At 40.7% G+C, this 16263-nt stretch overlaps 1 protein-coding gene across 1 annotated transcript in view; it reads right to left on the reverse strand.

The window, feature by feature from the left end:
- adamts6 (ADAM metallopeptidase with thrombospondin type 1 motif, 6) overlaps positions 1 to 16263 on the reverse strand; it is a 301285-nt gene that overhangs the window by 68622 nt on the left and 216400 nt on the right. Inside the window, exons 16-18 of the mRNA XM_043689575.1 lie at positions 12068 to 12170; positions 8874 to 9007; positions 2364 to 2487 (exon numbers count right to left, since the gene is read on the reverse strand). Coding sequence (XP_043545510.1) covers positions 2364 to 2487; positions 8874 to 9007; positions 12068 to 12170 — 361 coding nt within the window. The remainder of the gene's footprint in view (positions 1 to 2363; positions 2488 to 8873; positions 9008 to 12067; positions 12171 to 16263) is intronic.

A 16263-nucleotide genomic window follows, 5' to 3' on the forward strand; every position in this document is an offset into this window, starting at 1 on the left:
CAGCTTCAATAAAATGCAAGATGCTTGACACTATCCATGAGAAATGCCGTGGGCAGCACGGTGGCACAGTGGTTAGCACTGCTGCCTCACAGCGCCAGAGACCCAGGTTCAATTCCCGCCTCAGGCGACTGACTGTGTGGAGTTTGCACATTCTCGCCGTGTCTGCGTGGGTTTCCTCCGGGTGCTCCGGTTTCCTCTCACAGTCCAAAGATGTGCAGGTCAGGTGAATTGGCCATGCTAAATTGCCCGTAGTGTTAGGTAAGGGGTAAATGTAGGGGTATGGGTGGGTTGCGCTTCGGCGGGGCGGTGTGGACTTGTTGGGCCGAAGGGCCTGTTTCCACACTGTAAGTAATCTAATCTAATCTAATCTAATCTAGAAAGCATCTGGCTTCAATGGCACCATTTCAACATTTACACTCTTCTCTACTAAAGCACTATGGCAATTATATGTCCTATTCATAAGACACAACCTCTACCAGATAGAAGTCAAGGGCAGCAGATAGATGAGCACGTACAATTTCCTTTTCAAGCCACACACCATCTAGACTTGGAAACATACTGCTATTCTTTTATCATTGCTGAGTCAAGATCCTGGAACTCCCCTCTGACAGGACTCCAGATGTTAAAGGAAGTAGCTCACATCAGAGCAATTTGAGATGAATAATAAATTCTGGACTGTCCAGAATAATAAATTCTGGACATAACTAATAAAGAGTTATGTGAATGCTATGCATTCTCAGAACTCCATAGTGTTTGCACTCATGTTCCCGAACGCCAGAGTGCTAGCACTCATGTTCCCTGAACTCCATAGTGTTTGCACTGTGAATTCACTTTACTTCAAAATGTTAGGACTTTTTGATCTCTGAACTGGACAGAATTAGCCCTATTTGTCTGCCTGTTTTCTGAAAGCAGTCCTGCGAATTGTATGTGTTGTTAAATCTCTGAATCCTGCCTGACATGACTGCATCAAATTATGCATTGCAGAGAACTTGAATTACTGTAGTAAGCTGCACAGTCCAGACTAAATAGCATTGAATGAGTAATACCCTCCTCTTGCTGAAAATGTGTTGCTGGAAAAGCGCAGCAGGTCAGGCAGCATCCAAGGAGCAGGAGAATCGACGTTTCGGGCATGAGCCCTTCTTCAGCCCTTCTTCATACCCTCCTCTCGGTCAAAATAAGAATTTCAGATATTTTCATCAAAGTTGCAACTACGTTTCGGACTGATACCAGAGATCATCACACAAACAGTCACTGACATTGGTATGAAGTTAAATATATGTAGCACCACTTACAGACTGTTTATTCCCCCAAGACCCATGCTGTGAACACCCTGCACAGTATTACTCAATGATATCAATGAGGAGATTAAAGTAGATTGTGCTAGTAGCTGACCCATCAACATTACTTCTAATTTTTCTGCTTTCCTATGTGTGACTTATTCCTTTAAGTTTGTGAACCCTCTAAACTTCAGTATGGGAATGCATACATGATAATGTGACAGAACTGATGTGTGCTCAGAGGTGCTGGGTTAGAGACAAAAAAACTGCAGATGCTGGAATCCAAGGTAGACAAACAGGAGGTTGGAAGAACACAGCAAGCCAGACAGACTTCTCCACCTCCTGATGTTGCTTGGCTTGCTGTGTTCTTCCAGCCTCCTGCTTCCTACAGAGGTGCTGGGTAGCTAGAGAACATTGGCTTCAGCACTGTCTGCTCCTGGAACTCAATGCAAGGCTGCATAACAACTCTTGATCCAGCATGATATGACCGAAACCTTCAGCCATGGAATGAGAAACTAAACAATTGAGCACCATGACAGAAGACTTGAATAGAAAAGCTGGAAAGCTTTCTCTGTGCTTGTGATTTTATGAAACCATTTGGAAAATGGTTAAGATCATGAATTACCAACAGGTAAGCAGGTCTTACTTTTTAAGCCTGAATGCTAATTGAAAGTTGTGATGTTTTCATGAGATACAGCAGACATTCAAAATGTCCACGTGTAAGTCGCGAGGATGTAATGGAATCATAGCAAGGCAATCAGGAAAATATATTACCTGTTTCCATACCCAATACCTTCTGCTGAAAATAAGACAAGCTATTAGTCATGCTTGACTGGATATCATTTGATATTCTAAGGAAACAGGCCCCAGGTAGGAGTAATGTTTTGATTACCTGTCAAGCCAGTCCACTTTTCACAGCAAAGCAGTAATGCCCTGGGGTTTTAAAATTGGCACATTACAAACACTTTCATTTAATCAAAAAGTCATTTGACTGTCATAAATCATTTAACTCCATGGAAAAGGAACATTTCATGCTGGTATTCAATGTTCTGCTCTGATTGCTGAACTGTGGCTATGTCCACCTACCTCCCCGAGGCAGAGAATCATTGAATAGACCTTCCGCTGCTTCGCAAGTGCTTCCATCACCCCCGCAAATGCGACATCTGTCTTCTTTTGCATCAGATCCCAAAATATGATCACACCCTACATGCTTTGGACACAAAGAAACAGGTAAATCAAAACAGCTGACTTATCATTTTGATACTGTTGAAATAATGGAAACGATTTATTGCTAACTCATGTAGACAAAACCATATAAAGCATTAATTATAAAGCAGACGTTATGTATGATTGCCAAAAGATAAGGTTATGTCATCTTTGTATACTTAAATTTAAACATACGTTTTCCTCCCTATTGTTGTGAATTCATTAGCTCCACCCTATTGAATCATACACTGGCCATGCCCTATTCCATGGTACCTTGATTCAGTGTCTATTATTCATTTTCTAGCTTTCGGTGCGCTGCTCCTTCATCAACCACCTGATAAAAGAGCTGCGCTCCAAAAGCTAATGCTTCCAAATAAACCGCTTGGACTATAACCTGGTGTTGTGTGAGTTTTAGCTTTGTCCACCCTCGTCCAATACTGGTTCCAAGCCATTATTCATGTGTCAGACTTAAGTAGAAGTATGTATTGATCATTTGATAGGGTTGGGTGAGACAGCAGTATTAGAAAGGGGGCTGTTCCTAGCCTCACTTAATATTGATACATGTTCACTTCCAACATTTGTCATTGAGTGTTAATCAAGAACAAAAGCTCCTGAGCCTAAGACACTGATGTCTTCTATCATACTCCTAAAACTACTCTACTGAGATCAATCAACTCAACATAATTCAACTCTGAGGTATTCCTGGTCAGTTGGATCAGCCAATAGGTAAATCTGCCAAGTTAACAGGGATGGTCAACCATTAGCAGAGTTAACCCAAGTGGTCATATGAGTACATAAAAAGAGTTTCATAGACAATACTCATTGTATGTGTGCATTGTATGTATGGGAGCACTGTTGTGTTGATTATGTCTGCATGTTGCTGAGCTCAGGTCAGTAATTTTGTCTGGCATCACATGTACATAGATCATATACGCAATGACCTAATCACAACAGTCTCATGCTTTGTCCAGACTCCTTCTTAAAATATAACTCTTCAATGCCCACACTGCCAGAGTGATTTGTAAGGTCCAATATGATCGAGCTCTGTTCAAAGCAATGACCTCCGGCATGTGCAAATGTGATTTTATTAAGAATGATGTAATGTTTAAGTAATTGAGGAGTTTGATTTAAAATCTTTCTCTGAAACTATTTAGCATGTCATAAAGGTGAGACAAAATCTGCACAGTCTGAGGTACGGGCCATTGCATTTATTAAATTCAATTCTTTGCCTTGAAGTTTTAGGTAAGAAAGAGGACAGAAGCTTATACTTTGGAGCAGATTAGATCAGAAAAGAAAATTCCAGAAACAATAATAAGTGAAGATTTGTATTGTAGAATACTGCCAGTTGAACTTCTAACTGTTGGGCAATACTTTTAAAATGGGCAAGTGAAATATTGAATGTGCACAGTTTACATAGCCACAATGTTAATTTCTGGGCATTGAATTTCATTCTTACCGATTGCTTTTAGTTTCATATTGATTTTTTTATTGATAGTGTTGACTTGACAATTGTAAAATTAATATCTTGGTCTCTTTGGGTATATGGGAGCAGAAAGGAAGAGAGAACCAAAATAACATAAAGACATAATTTTATAAAAACGCTGTTCACTTGAACGTTGTGACTCTCTAAAAGAATATAATATGGGAGACCTTCAGAATTTGGATTTGTTCTTCCATCACCTGAATTATGTCATTCAGCAGTTAAGCTTAACCACTATGGAAATATATTGATAATGTCAGACTAAAGAGCTAACCTTTGCTCTTTACTCCTTATGTATACTTGTTTGATAGAGAAGAAAAACACAGGATAGCACTGAGATCCAGCAATTAAAATGTGACCTTTTCCCATTTGTGGCAAACATTTTGAGCAGTAACTGCTGCAACATTTCTTTCACCAAAATAAACACTTACAAGAACTTTCTTGTGGAACTAACCTAATCCGTAGTGAAACATCCAGAAATATTTGTCGAGACTTAACAATATAACAGAGCAGAGAAACATGATTTTTGGAACATTTGTTGTTCCCTGTGGCTATCTGCAGTATTTATTTGTTCTGTGTGTGAACCTTGTGGAGGCCATGCAGGTGCAGTTTATCTTGTGTCACTTGTAGATCCACAATGGACTTACAGATTACTACACAGTGGCAGGAAAGGTCCTGTCATTCCCACCTAGTTTTAAGCTTTGTGGTGGCTGCTTTTGTAGTAAGTACCATAAAGTGTGCGTGTTTTTTTACATCAAACTTTCTGGTGCTTCTATGAGTTAGTGTGAAGACATAGTTTAAGTGCTTTAAAGTGTGTAAATCGACAATTTAAGCCTCCTTAACCTTGACAAGGAATGTCTGCTTATGGCTGGAAGTAAATCTTTTGTGAACCTGCATTACATTATTGCAAAGTCATTTACTTTGATTCAGCCCGAGGGTTGTAGATGGTATGGAACCAGTGAAAGGCATGCAGTTTGCAATGTTGCTGAATTTTACAACTTTTCTGTAACATAAGAGTTTTTCTTCGTAAACACTGGGGAGACATTCAGACTGAAATTTCATTGTGGTCAGTTTTCAGCTTTTGGTGTGCAGAGATGGGTGGTGATTTATATTCAGCTTGCATTCATTTCTGATCAGACATACAGCACACAAACCTCATGCTGTCTTCTTGTGTAAATGATTATAATGTTGGCCAGAGTGTGGTTAGTGTTGTTAGCTGCTTAAGTGACAACAGGAGACTGATAATGTGATGCAGCCACTCTGTTCCTCTTCAAGGTAGCCTGTCCCTCTTAAGGTGGAGCAGCACAGAGTGGAAGGGAGCTATTGCTGGCTGTCTGCACTTACACTGGCTGCAAATAGGACCAGTCCATGTAAAGCAACAGAGAACATTGAAGCTTCCAGTTTCACAAATACTGCACTGAAGCCTCTATAGGCAAAGAGAGGTCATGAGACCTCTCTGAAAGGAAAAGAACAGGAGGAGAAACACTTGTGTTATATATGGATCAGGCAATGACCACATCCAATCCAAGTGAATCTAACAATCTCCTCTTGACAGTCAATACAATTATCATATCTGAATGCCCACCCATCAGCATCCTGGGATTATCATTGACGGAAACTTGACTGGAACAGCCATATAAATATTGTGGTTACAACATTAATTGGAAGGTTGGGAGCACAAAGAAGCTGAGCAGAAAATAGGAGCCAATGATACATGTATCTCCGAAACCCAAGAAAAGAGATGGCTCTCTATATTGTGGATCCAGCCGCAAAGGACCTCCTGGCATCTAGCCTCAGGCAGAACATTGAGGATGACCTACCCTCTTGCTTTATGCACTTTCTCAACTCCTTCCTCACCCTCATCCTATTTGGCAAAATATGTAGGAAGTTGTTACCGTTGCTTCTAACATATCCAACTTTCACTCATCCCAATCTTTCACTTTTGATATTTTGCTTTTAGATACCACTGACCACTTACAGCAGCTTTATGAGAGGAGAGAGCAATACAATAGCATTGATGAAGGAGAGTTGTCACCAGCTCAGGTACTGGTAATGTGCATACTTTACAGGGTCAGTTCAAATTGTGATCTGCACTTGGTGAATCACAGGACATGACTGGGTTGAAGCAAGGGGAAAAGATAGAAAAGTGTGCCAGTTTACAGGTGGATTAGGGTGGCCATATTGATGGGAGCATCTCAGATGCTAAGGGGTTGTTTATGTTGAAGTGCTGCTGTTTCCGGAGCCCAAGGCTGGGCTCCTAATGCTCAGAGCTGCTTGAAATTGTCCTGCAAGGTACTGACGAGGTGGTATATATTTCGTATATATAAAAAAATACACACTACCTCATTAGACATACCAAGATACTTGGAGCATTGGCAGACCTGCAGACAGCCTCCTGTTACTAGCAGAGTACATAGTGGAGTCTTGCTTCACTTTGGTACAGAGTTTGGAGCCCATCTTGTCTACCTTAAAATGATGGCTAAAACCCCTTTACAGCACTTGCAGACACATTGCAACACTGACAGCAGCTACCCCAAACCTTAATGTTGCAGTGGAAGCTCACTTGGAGGTCAATAATTATATGTCTTTGTCTTGCAGGTTCATACCGCTGTCATCATGGCCTGTGGCTATCAGTGTTCCAAGGGGCAGGCAGGATTTCAAGACTGTCCAAGGCAGTAGGTCACTGGGATTGGTGAGTTGTTGCTCCATAAGAGTAGTAGTAACAATGTTGAGTATAAACCAAGATGACAATAGTCATGTTCTCACCACAGCCACTCCACCACTACTCTTGCCATTACCCCTCTCATAGCCAGTCCAACCACTGTCACATAATCTGAGGTGGTGCAACCTAAAGCTGGGATCTCAAGTCCCAGAGCTGTTTAAAACTGTCCTGCAGATTCATCACTGAACATAGCAGCCTCCCACTCGCAGCACTGAGATAGCATTGCATTGGAGCACTAGGACAGACGAGGACATCTACGGGACAAGGACGAAGGGAATGCACAAGGGAATACTTTATTATAATTTGATGCATTGTTTGATAAAAATATAATGAAGGGCTTCTGCTAATGGCTTCCAATGTAAGATTCTGGACAAGAGGGTGCTGCAACAGAACACTGCAAATGATAGGGGCACCTGGTAGCAATGGATGTGGAGACACTATCCTAAGGGAGCCAGAGTTTGAATAGGTGCTCACATACAGCTCATCTAGAACAAAGGAATCCCAATGTCCCCTCCCTGCCTCCTCGTCTTATGCCAGAGGCTCTAGATCTACAGTCTCAATGTCTGTTGTAGCTTTTGTGTGGTTATAAATCCGATTATCTCCCCATGAAGATGTAGCAGTACTGTTCCCCAAATCCAGAAACTTAACACTTCACCATTAAAAATTCTCCATGCACTTTCACAGATGTTCTAATAGCAAACATTACTCAAGATCACCTCCCCTGAAGGCTGAAAGGCTGGCCTTTAAATTGCACTAGTAGGGATGCTCCTCTCGGAAATAAATGCGCTCAACTTAGAGTGACAAGAGAATACATTCATGAGATGTGCAGCCCAGTGCATATAGAACAAGTGCGTCAAATCCACTGGAATGGCTGCTTGACAGCACAGACTGGCCAGCTGGAATATATTCAGCACACGCACAGCATGCTCTCTCTTTCCAGCAATGGGGCACCATATAAGCTGCGCCAGACACAGCCGGAAGCATTACATACCTACTCAGAGGGCCTCTGGCTTCTGTAGCAAATTTTTCAGCCAATCACTTTTTATAATCAGGCTGTTAAAGGGCAACATTTATTCATGGCTTGATTCACTAAAGCCATTCAGAGAGAGAGAAAAACACACAAACCATTACTTCTCCGTCAAACAATTTACTAATAAGTAGCATGAATGATACTGTATTTGTCTCTTTGCCAAATATAAATTGCAACAATAGATTTCTTTTCAATGGGGATCATGTTTAGAGGATATTAGTAACACAGCTCAACAGAAATGATCGCTGAGTCACATAAGCTAAATTCTATCTCTATTTAAAAAATAACTTAAATCTCATTTCATCCTTGATGTTATAGCATAACTAGAGCTGTAGACCTTCTAAAGCATTCCCCTTAATTAGTGTAAGTGTCTGTTAGGTTAAGCACAGCTACCAAGACATCTAGAGTGAATCTTTCTCCCTGAAATACCTATCATAGTGTGTAAACAGGCATTTGGCCCATCGAGTCCATATTGACCCTTCAAAGAGCAGCCCACCCAGACCCACCCTATCCCTGCAACCCTGCATTCCAATGGCTAATCCACCTCGCCTGCATATCCCTGGACACTGCAGGCAATTCAGCATGGCCAATCCACCTAACCCGGTGAAAGTGAAGACTGCAGATGCTGGAGATTAGAGTCAAGATTAGAGTGGTGCTGGAAAAGCATAGCAGGTCAGGTGGCATCCGAGGAGCAGAAAAATCGGCGTCTCAGGCAAAAGCCTTCCTCAGTCCTTCCTGCTCCTCGGATGCTGCCAATCCACCTAACCCCACATCTTTGAATTTTGGGAGGCAACAGGATCACCCAGAAGAAACCCACACAGACAGGGAGAGAATGTGTATACTCAACACATAGTCACCCATGGATGGAGTCAAACACAGGTCCCTAGCACTTTGAGGCAACAGTGCGAACGACTGAGCCACTGTGCCATCCCCACTATGTAATAGTTGTTAGGGTACAATACTTGAGTAATGCTGGAAAAAGACATGCCATTGAAGCACTTTGCGTTTTACTCATCAGGACAGAATCGCAAGAATATCAAATCTTGAAGAGAATAATAGTTTGTACTTTATGAGAAAAATGTGCTGTTAGTTGGAAAGGGGACTCTTAAGGAAATATGTTACAAGTTCCGAATTATTTGACAATAGAGTATGTACAACCTTGCATTCTCCATTAATACAGATGTCCAGTGAGTCTGCATGGCAACGAGTTCCATCAATAACTGCAGGGGACCGTTCAGTGTAAAAATTATACCCTTCAGCCAAGCAGTTTAAAGCACATGGCTTAACGCCACCTGTTGAATGAGAATAAGAGTATTTAAATATAAAGCAGATTAGTACAATGTACTAATGTTCTCTACATGAAAAAAAGTCAAAAGGTCACATTTCATACCAGATTATTCCACTTTAGTCTTCTGAGCAACCATGCATTCCATAAAATCAGAAAAATAAACATTAGGTTGAACTTTACCAAAAATCAGCTCAGTGTCAATTTCAGGGAGCTTCAGGACAGGTTCTCTTTGTGAGCTCTAGCATGTTTTCTCAACCAATTCCCCTTGCTCATCTCAATATGTATGCGCCATTTTCACAATATCTTGCACTCATCACCAGCAGAAGTACTCACCAGTGCTGGGAACTATCATGATAATCACCACCAGCACCATATTTAAAGTCCAGGTCAATCACTGCCAGCCATGAAAAGCTCTGAACTGTACATACGATGGGAGGAAAATGAAAAAGGAAAGCTCCTGAGGGCACATAAGTGGCATAGCTCATATTTTATTGGAAACAGAGTCTCATATTCATAAATGTATTACTTCATTATATCATCACGTTTGATTGACTTTCGTTCTAACTGCAGCTCTATGAATGAAGCTACATGGGCTAACTTGACACAGACCAGTTCTCTTAATCCTACTGAGATACTGAGAGGCCTGGATAGAGTGGACATGGTAGGAGAGACTAGGACCTGAGGGCATAGCCTCAGAGTGAAGGGATGACTCTTCAGAACTGACATGAGGTGGAATTTCTTCAGCTGGACAGCAGTGAATATATGGGACTTATTGCTACAAAGGGTTGTACAGGCCAAGTCATTGAGTGCATTTAAGACTGAAATAGATAGGTTTTTGTTTGAGATCAAGGCTTATGGAGACAAGGCAGGAGAATGGGGTTGAGAAGCATATCAACCATGATCAAATGGCGGACTAGACTAGACTAGGGCTGAATGGTCTAATTCTGCTCCTATGTTCTATGGTCTTACGGTACCATGTGGCAGACTGATATCAAATGCTGCCTTTGACTGAACATGCAGCATCCTTTTGACAGACAACAGTCCTCCTTGGCTTGACTGATGACTACTCCTAGACTTTCAAGGCATGAACACTTTATTGAAGCATGAGCAGTGTATTTGTGATGTAAGCCGATGCAACATGCTGGAGATGTGGCAATGACATGGCACAGTTTTGTACGACAACACGTCTGCCCCCTTGACTGTTCAGTGCTGGTAACTGGGGCAAGAATTTAACTTCTAAATGGGAAGTCAGTTAGCTTAGTTGGTTGGTTTGCAATGCAGAGTGACATTGACAGCATAGGTTCAATTCCCACACCAGCCGAGGTTACCATTAAGGTTCAGTCTTCTTGACCTTGCCCTTTGTTTGAGACATGGCGACCATCAGGTTAAATTTGTCACCAGACATCTCTGTCTAAGGTCAGAACAGTCCTCTGGTCCTCTGGGAATACAACAATTACTACTATAATGCCAAAAGGCAAAGCAAGACAGAAGTTGGGTGAACCTGTAATTTCTGAATGAAGTAACAAAGGGCAAAATGGCAAAGTGGGTAAAGATGTTGGGAACATCCAAGTAGTCATAAAGGGTGTGACCCCTAAAGGAGTCAGCCAAGACTCCTGAGATGTACCCTGCTTCAATCCATGTCATGAGCTCCTGTCACTGTGTGCAAGCTGCCAGGCAACAGCAGTACAAGGAAAGATGCTGATGTGATTCAAAGTTCAGCACTGAAGTGGAGAACTGTACCCCGTGTCCTAAATGAGTCAGAATTGCTCATAATGATGTGTCTAGACTAGTGCATGTGCATTACCAAAATCTGTGGACAAAAGATGCAGATGGTCACTACTCTTGGAGCTGTGATGTTGAAGATTGCTTGCTAAGATGCAGGCTTAGAGGAGCAAGCAGTGAGTTCAACTTGCCAGATACTTGCTCTTTCATATCAGGAATTGTCACCATATAGTTTCTGTCTTCTGTGTGGGAGAATAGCAAACTGCAAATAAATGAGGTGAAAATAAGTAATAATGAGATGTTAGAGTATGCATATGGTCCTCTTGACACTCACCAGCGCAAGTTTTATCTTGTCGATCAAACTTTGGATGGAAAATCAGACTTATTTTCTCAATGTTAGGAATCTCTACTTCCTGATCTCGCTATATTTTCCCAAGAGACTCGCCATTATCCATATCATTCAGGGGCAGATGGGAGAATAGAGCCCATTGTTATTAATCTGGTATTCCCTCACCTCATCTGAAGCTCCTGCCTGATATAACGGTTCAGCCTTACTGGTAATGGTAGCATCCCATTACGATATCCAAGTTTCTATTGACCACAGGCAGGCATGGACAACCTTTTAGTAACTAACTTTCAGTAGAGGGAGGAGACCAAATGGTTGAGGTCAACAATGAGGAGGACAAGGCACAGTGAGAGACAACTTGTCCTCTACTGCCTGATCCCCATTTCTGATGTCACCCATCATTCATAAACATGCATTTCCCATTAGTTGCTAATGTGTGGAGATCATGGACTGTTTGATGAGTGTTTTCAGTTACATATTAGTTTTATAAATATTGAAGGGGAGTGAAAAATTCAAAGCAAATTAATCACATTATCATATATTGTATAACCATAATTGCATAAGTGTTGTCTGTGCATTTCAATATTGCTTCCATGAGTTCTGGACATTAGATTCCTCTAAAAAGGAAGTATAAATCAGAAAAAAGAGTCTCATCTAATTATTTATGTACATGCCCTGGGGACAGTTAGTAATACTGCCAGAGTGATGTCTACCCATCTCAAATAGCTTGACAGTTAAATGGTCAAGGGGAATGCAGAAGGAGAAAAAGGAGAAATAGTAAAATAAATGGCAAATGGTTGAGGCAGGTACATTTGGATAGGTGCATGGGATGGAAAGTGTTTAGAGGGATATGGACCAAATGTGGGCAATTGGAACTAGCTGAGTGGGCACCATGGTCAGCATTGACCAGTTTGGGCTGAAGGGCCTGTTTCCATGCTGTACTACTCTCTCACATTATGACTCTAAATAAAAGTAAGGAGACAGAAGCATACTAACCTCCAGTGTATGGCTTCCAGTTGTAATACTTTCCACGAAAAGGTAAATTATCAAAGTCTGCACATTGCTTTTCACGAAAGTCACGAGATCCTGTTGGGCATGGCTAAATGGAATTGGGGGCAGAGATTATACATTTTTTTGCTGAATTTGAAGAAATATATTACTTATTACATTTTCCTTGGGCCAATTTCTTTTCCAAAAAAAGCAATATTTTCAAAGTCAAATATGAAAGAAATTGAAAGCTAAATGCAATCAAATAAAAATAAATTTTAAAAACTCCCGTTATAAAAATTAGTCATATTTAAGTTTGTGGGTCCAGGTGATTTTGACTTTTCTAGGTGCAGCTACAAAGCCTGAGCTACCAAAGTGGTATCAATGTGCTACTACTGTGATTTAAATTCCAGCTTGTAGCTTCAGCATTATCATTTGGGCGCAACGAGTTAATGCTTGCAACACCAAAAAGACAAGACTGTCAGCTATTTTCTTTTTTGCAAGACAATAGGAGTTGTGTCAATAAAAATTCCAACATGGTGAGTTAATTGCTGAGTACATAATATCATTTACCACAACAGTATTTACCTTATAGTTTTTATTTCATTAACAATCAACCAAGAATACTACAGCAAATCACAGCTGGCAATCAAAATTAACAAATACATTTAAATGTTTAAAAAATGCAACTGTGTTTCTGTAGCATAAGTTAACGTGCAAATGGAGCAACAAAAGTCAATTCTTATGTTCTTGAATGCTCAATTATTTTAAAGTTTGCTTCTTGCAAAAGAACAATTGGCCTTTAGCTTATGATTATAGCTATGTATTTATAATATTTACATACAGCATGTTTGGAATTACTGCACTGGATGCATAATAGTCCCAAAATTGTAATTTTATTAAAATGTGGGTGTACTGTATCTTTAAGAGAGTTAAAAATGAGCAAAACTACCTGAGACAGCGCCAAGTGTTCTGAATAAGGTAACAATGTAACACTTGGTCGCAACAGCTAGATTATTTGGGTTGCCTGGAGACGACGAAACAAATTCAAATTCGGCCATTCAGTTTAAATTATACCCCAAAAAAATACCAAACTCCAATCCAGTTTGAATTTAGTATATTGACAATCTTAAAAGGCAATGACACAATCCAATGCTTTGGGGGTGTAAGACCAGGAAAAACTGAACAGTTGAGAGGGAACTGCCAAGTCACCAACATGTACAGACTGCCCCAAAAAAATCTCTCTTGAAGGTACCTTTATTAATCAGTGACCTGTGAAACAGAAATCCCTCAGAAAAAGAAAAGAAGACAGAGGAAGATACAAAAAGAAGATTCGACAGCTGGCTGGTTTTGAAATTTGAATTTTTGGTAAGTCTTAATTGGGGGGGTTTTATCAGACTAGTATTGTAGAATAGGAAGGTAAAAGATAGGTTAGAGAAAGGAGGTGTAAATAGTTGCTACTTAATTATTCTCTGTTATACTTTCAGAAATAAAGTTGTTAATTTTTACTTTAAATAGTGACCTTTGGGATAGTTCTTGGCCTCTCAAAATTTCACGGGTTACCGCACGGGGTAAATCTTTTCTGTGTTACAGGTTTAAATTAGCCAGAGGGTGGGGGGGGGGGTGGCGGTAACAGTAAACAGGTCCCTATCTGTTAAAATCATAGAGGTGACTTTGCTAAATCACAAAATTACAGGATTGTTTCATTGCTGAAGGAGGCGGTTCAGCCCAGCATGTGTGCACCAGATCTCTGAGTCTTTTATGTTACAGCCAATCTGATGTCTTTTCTCCATTACAATATTATTTCTATTTAAAAAAACAATCCTTTCATAACTCAATTAAACCTGCCTCCACCAAAGTTCCAGGCAGTGCATTCCATATCCTAGCTTCTTGCTGTGTAGGTTTTTTTCTTGTCTTACATTTGCTTGTTTTGCAAAACACTACAAAACTACGCTCCCATGTTCTCAAACTGTTTATAAGTTTGAACAGTTTCTCCCCATCCACTCTGACCAAAAACTTACAATAAAATTTCTTCTCAGCCTTCTCCTTTAACAGAAACCAGTTACAAATTCTCCAATCTTTCCTCATAACTGAAGTGTCTCATCCCTGGAACCATTCTTGTATAACTCTTCCGCAATATCTCCAATGCATTCACATTCTTCCTTCAGTGTGCCATCCAGACTGGGCACAATGCTCCACCTGACGACCATCCAGTGATTTATATAAGTTCATCAAACCTCCTTGCTCTTGGACTCCATGCTGTTATTTATGAAACCTAGAAAACTGTATGTTTTATTAATTGCTCTCTTTAAATGTCCTGCCACCTTTAATAAATGTGTACATATATACCCAGCTCTCTCTGCTCCTGCATACCCATTAGAATAGCATGCTTTAATTTATATTTTATAACAAAGAATCATCACTTCACAATTCACCACAATGAAGTTCACATCCCAATTACCTGCCCAATGTATCAAGTGGGTGTCCTTTTGAAGTTCTAAACTATCCTCTGCATAGTGTATAATGCTCCCACATTTTGCAGTATTTTATTCTTGATATACCGTAGGGTTTCCTTGATCCTATCCGCCAACAACTTCTCATGTCCCCTCTTGGCTCTTCTTAGCCCTCTCTTTAGATATTTTCTGGCTAACTTATAACTCTCAAGACCCTTAGCTGAGTCTTCATGCCTCATCCTCACATAAACCTTCTTCTTTCTCTTGACAAGAGCTTCAACTTATTTAGTAAACCATGGCTCCCCCTCTTGACAACTACCTCCCTGCCTGATGGGTATATACTTATCGAGGACACGCAGTAGCTGTTCCTGGAATAAGCTCCACATTTCAAGTGTGTCCATCCCCTGCATTCTCCTTCCCTATCCAATGCATTTAAGAAGGGCAACAGGGATAATCCAGGAAATTGTATGCCTTATATCAGTAGAGTAGGAAGATAATTGTGGAAGATTCCTCGGGACAGGATTTACTCACATTTGGAAAAGAATGGACTTATTAGAGATAGTCAGCATTGCTTTGTACAGGGGAGGTCTGGTCTCACAAATTTTACTGAGTTTTTTGATGAAGTAACAAAGATGACTGATGAGGGTAGGGCAGTGGATGTTTTCTACGTGGACAAGGTCTCTCATGGTAGGCTGATCCAGAAGATTAAGTCACATGGGATCCATAGTAAATTGGGCTGAAAGGCAGATAGAGGATGTTTTTCTGACTGGAGACCTGTGACCAATGGTGTTCCACAAGAATCAGTGATGGGATCTCTGTTATTTTTATTACATATAAATGATTTAGATGAAAATGTAGGTGGTGGTCTGATTAGTAAGTTTGCAGACAATGAAAATTGGCGGAGTTGTGGATTGTGAGGAAGAATATCAAAGGATGCAGTAACATATAGATCATTTGGAAGGTTGGCTGCTGAAAAGGCAGATGGCAATCGTAAAGTGATGCATTTTGGGAGGTCAAATGCAGGAGGATAATTTACAGTATTGCCAGGACCTGAATAGCATTGTTATACAGAGGGATCATGGAGTCCAAGCTCACTGAAAGTGGCAACAAAAGTGGATAAAGTGATAAAGAAGGTTTATGGCATGCTTGCCTTCATTGGTCAGGCCACTGAGTATAAAGCTTGGCAAGTCATGTTGCAACTGTAAAAAAATTTAATAAGGCCACACTTGGAGTATTGTGTGCAGATTTGGTCACCACACTATAGAAGGAGGTGGAGGCTTTGGAGAGAGTGCAAAGAAGTTTACCAGGATGTTTCCTGAGTTGGAGTGTATTAGCTATAAGGAGAGGTCAGACTAACTTGGATTGTCTTCACTTGCGCGTTGGAGGCTGAGGAGCGATCTGATACAAGTCTGTAGAATTATGAGAGGCATGGATAGGGTGGATAATCAGAGTTTTTACCCGGGTGGAAATATCAAATATTAGGGGGTATAGGTTTAAGGTGAGAGGGAGAGAGTTGAAAAGAGTTGTGGGAGGCACGTTTTTAAGCAGAGGGTGGTTGGTGCCTGGACCACGCTGGTGGGGAGGTGGTAGAAGCAGAAACAATAGCAATATTTAAGAGGCATTTGGGCAGATACATTTTCAGACAGGGAATAGAGAGATATGGACTACGTACGTGTAGATGGCATCATGGTTGGCATGGATATGGTGGGCAAAAGGCCTTTTTTGCGCTGTGCTATTTGATGCTAATATTCT

This window comes from Chiloscyllium plagiosum, chromosome 1 (assembly GCF_004010195.1).
Source record: "Chiloscyllium plagiosum isolate BGI_BamShark_2017 chromosome 1, ASM401019v2, whole genome shotgun sequence".
Lineage (NCBI taxonomy): Eukaryota > Metazoa > Chordata > Chondrichthyes > Orectolobiformes > Hemiscylliidae > Chiloscyllium > Chiloscyllium plagiosum.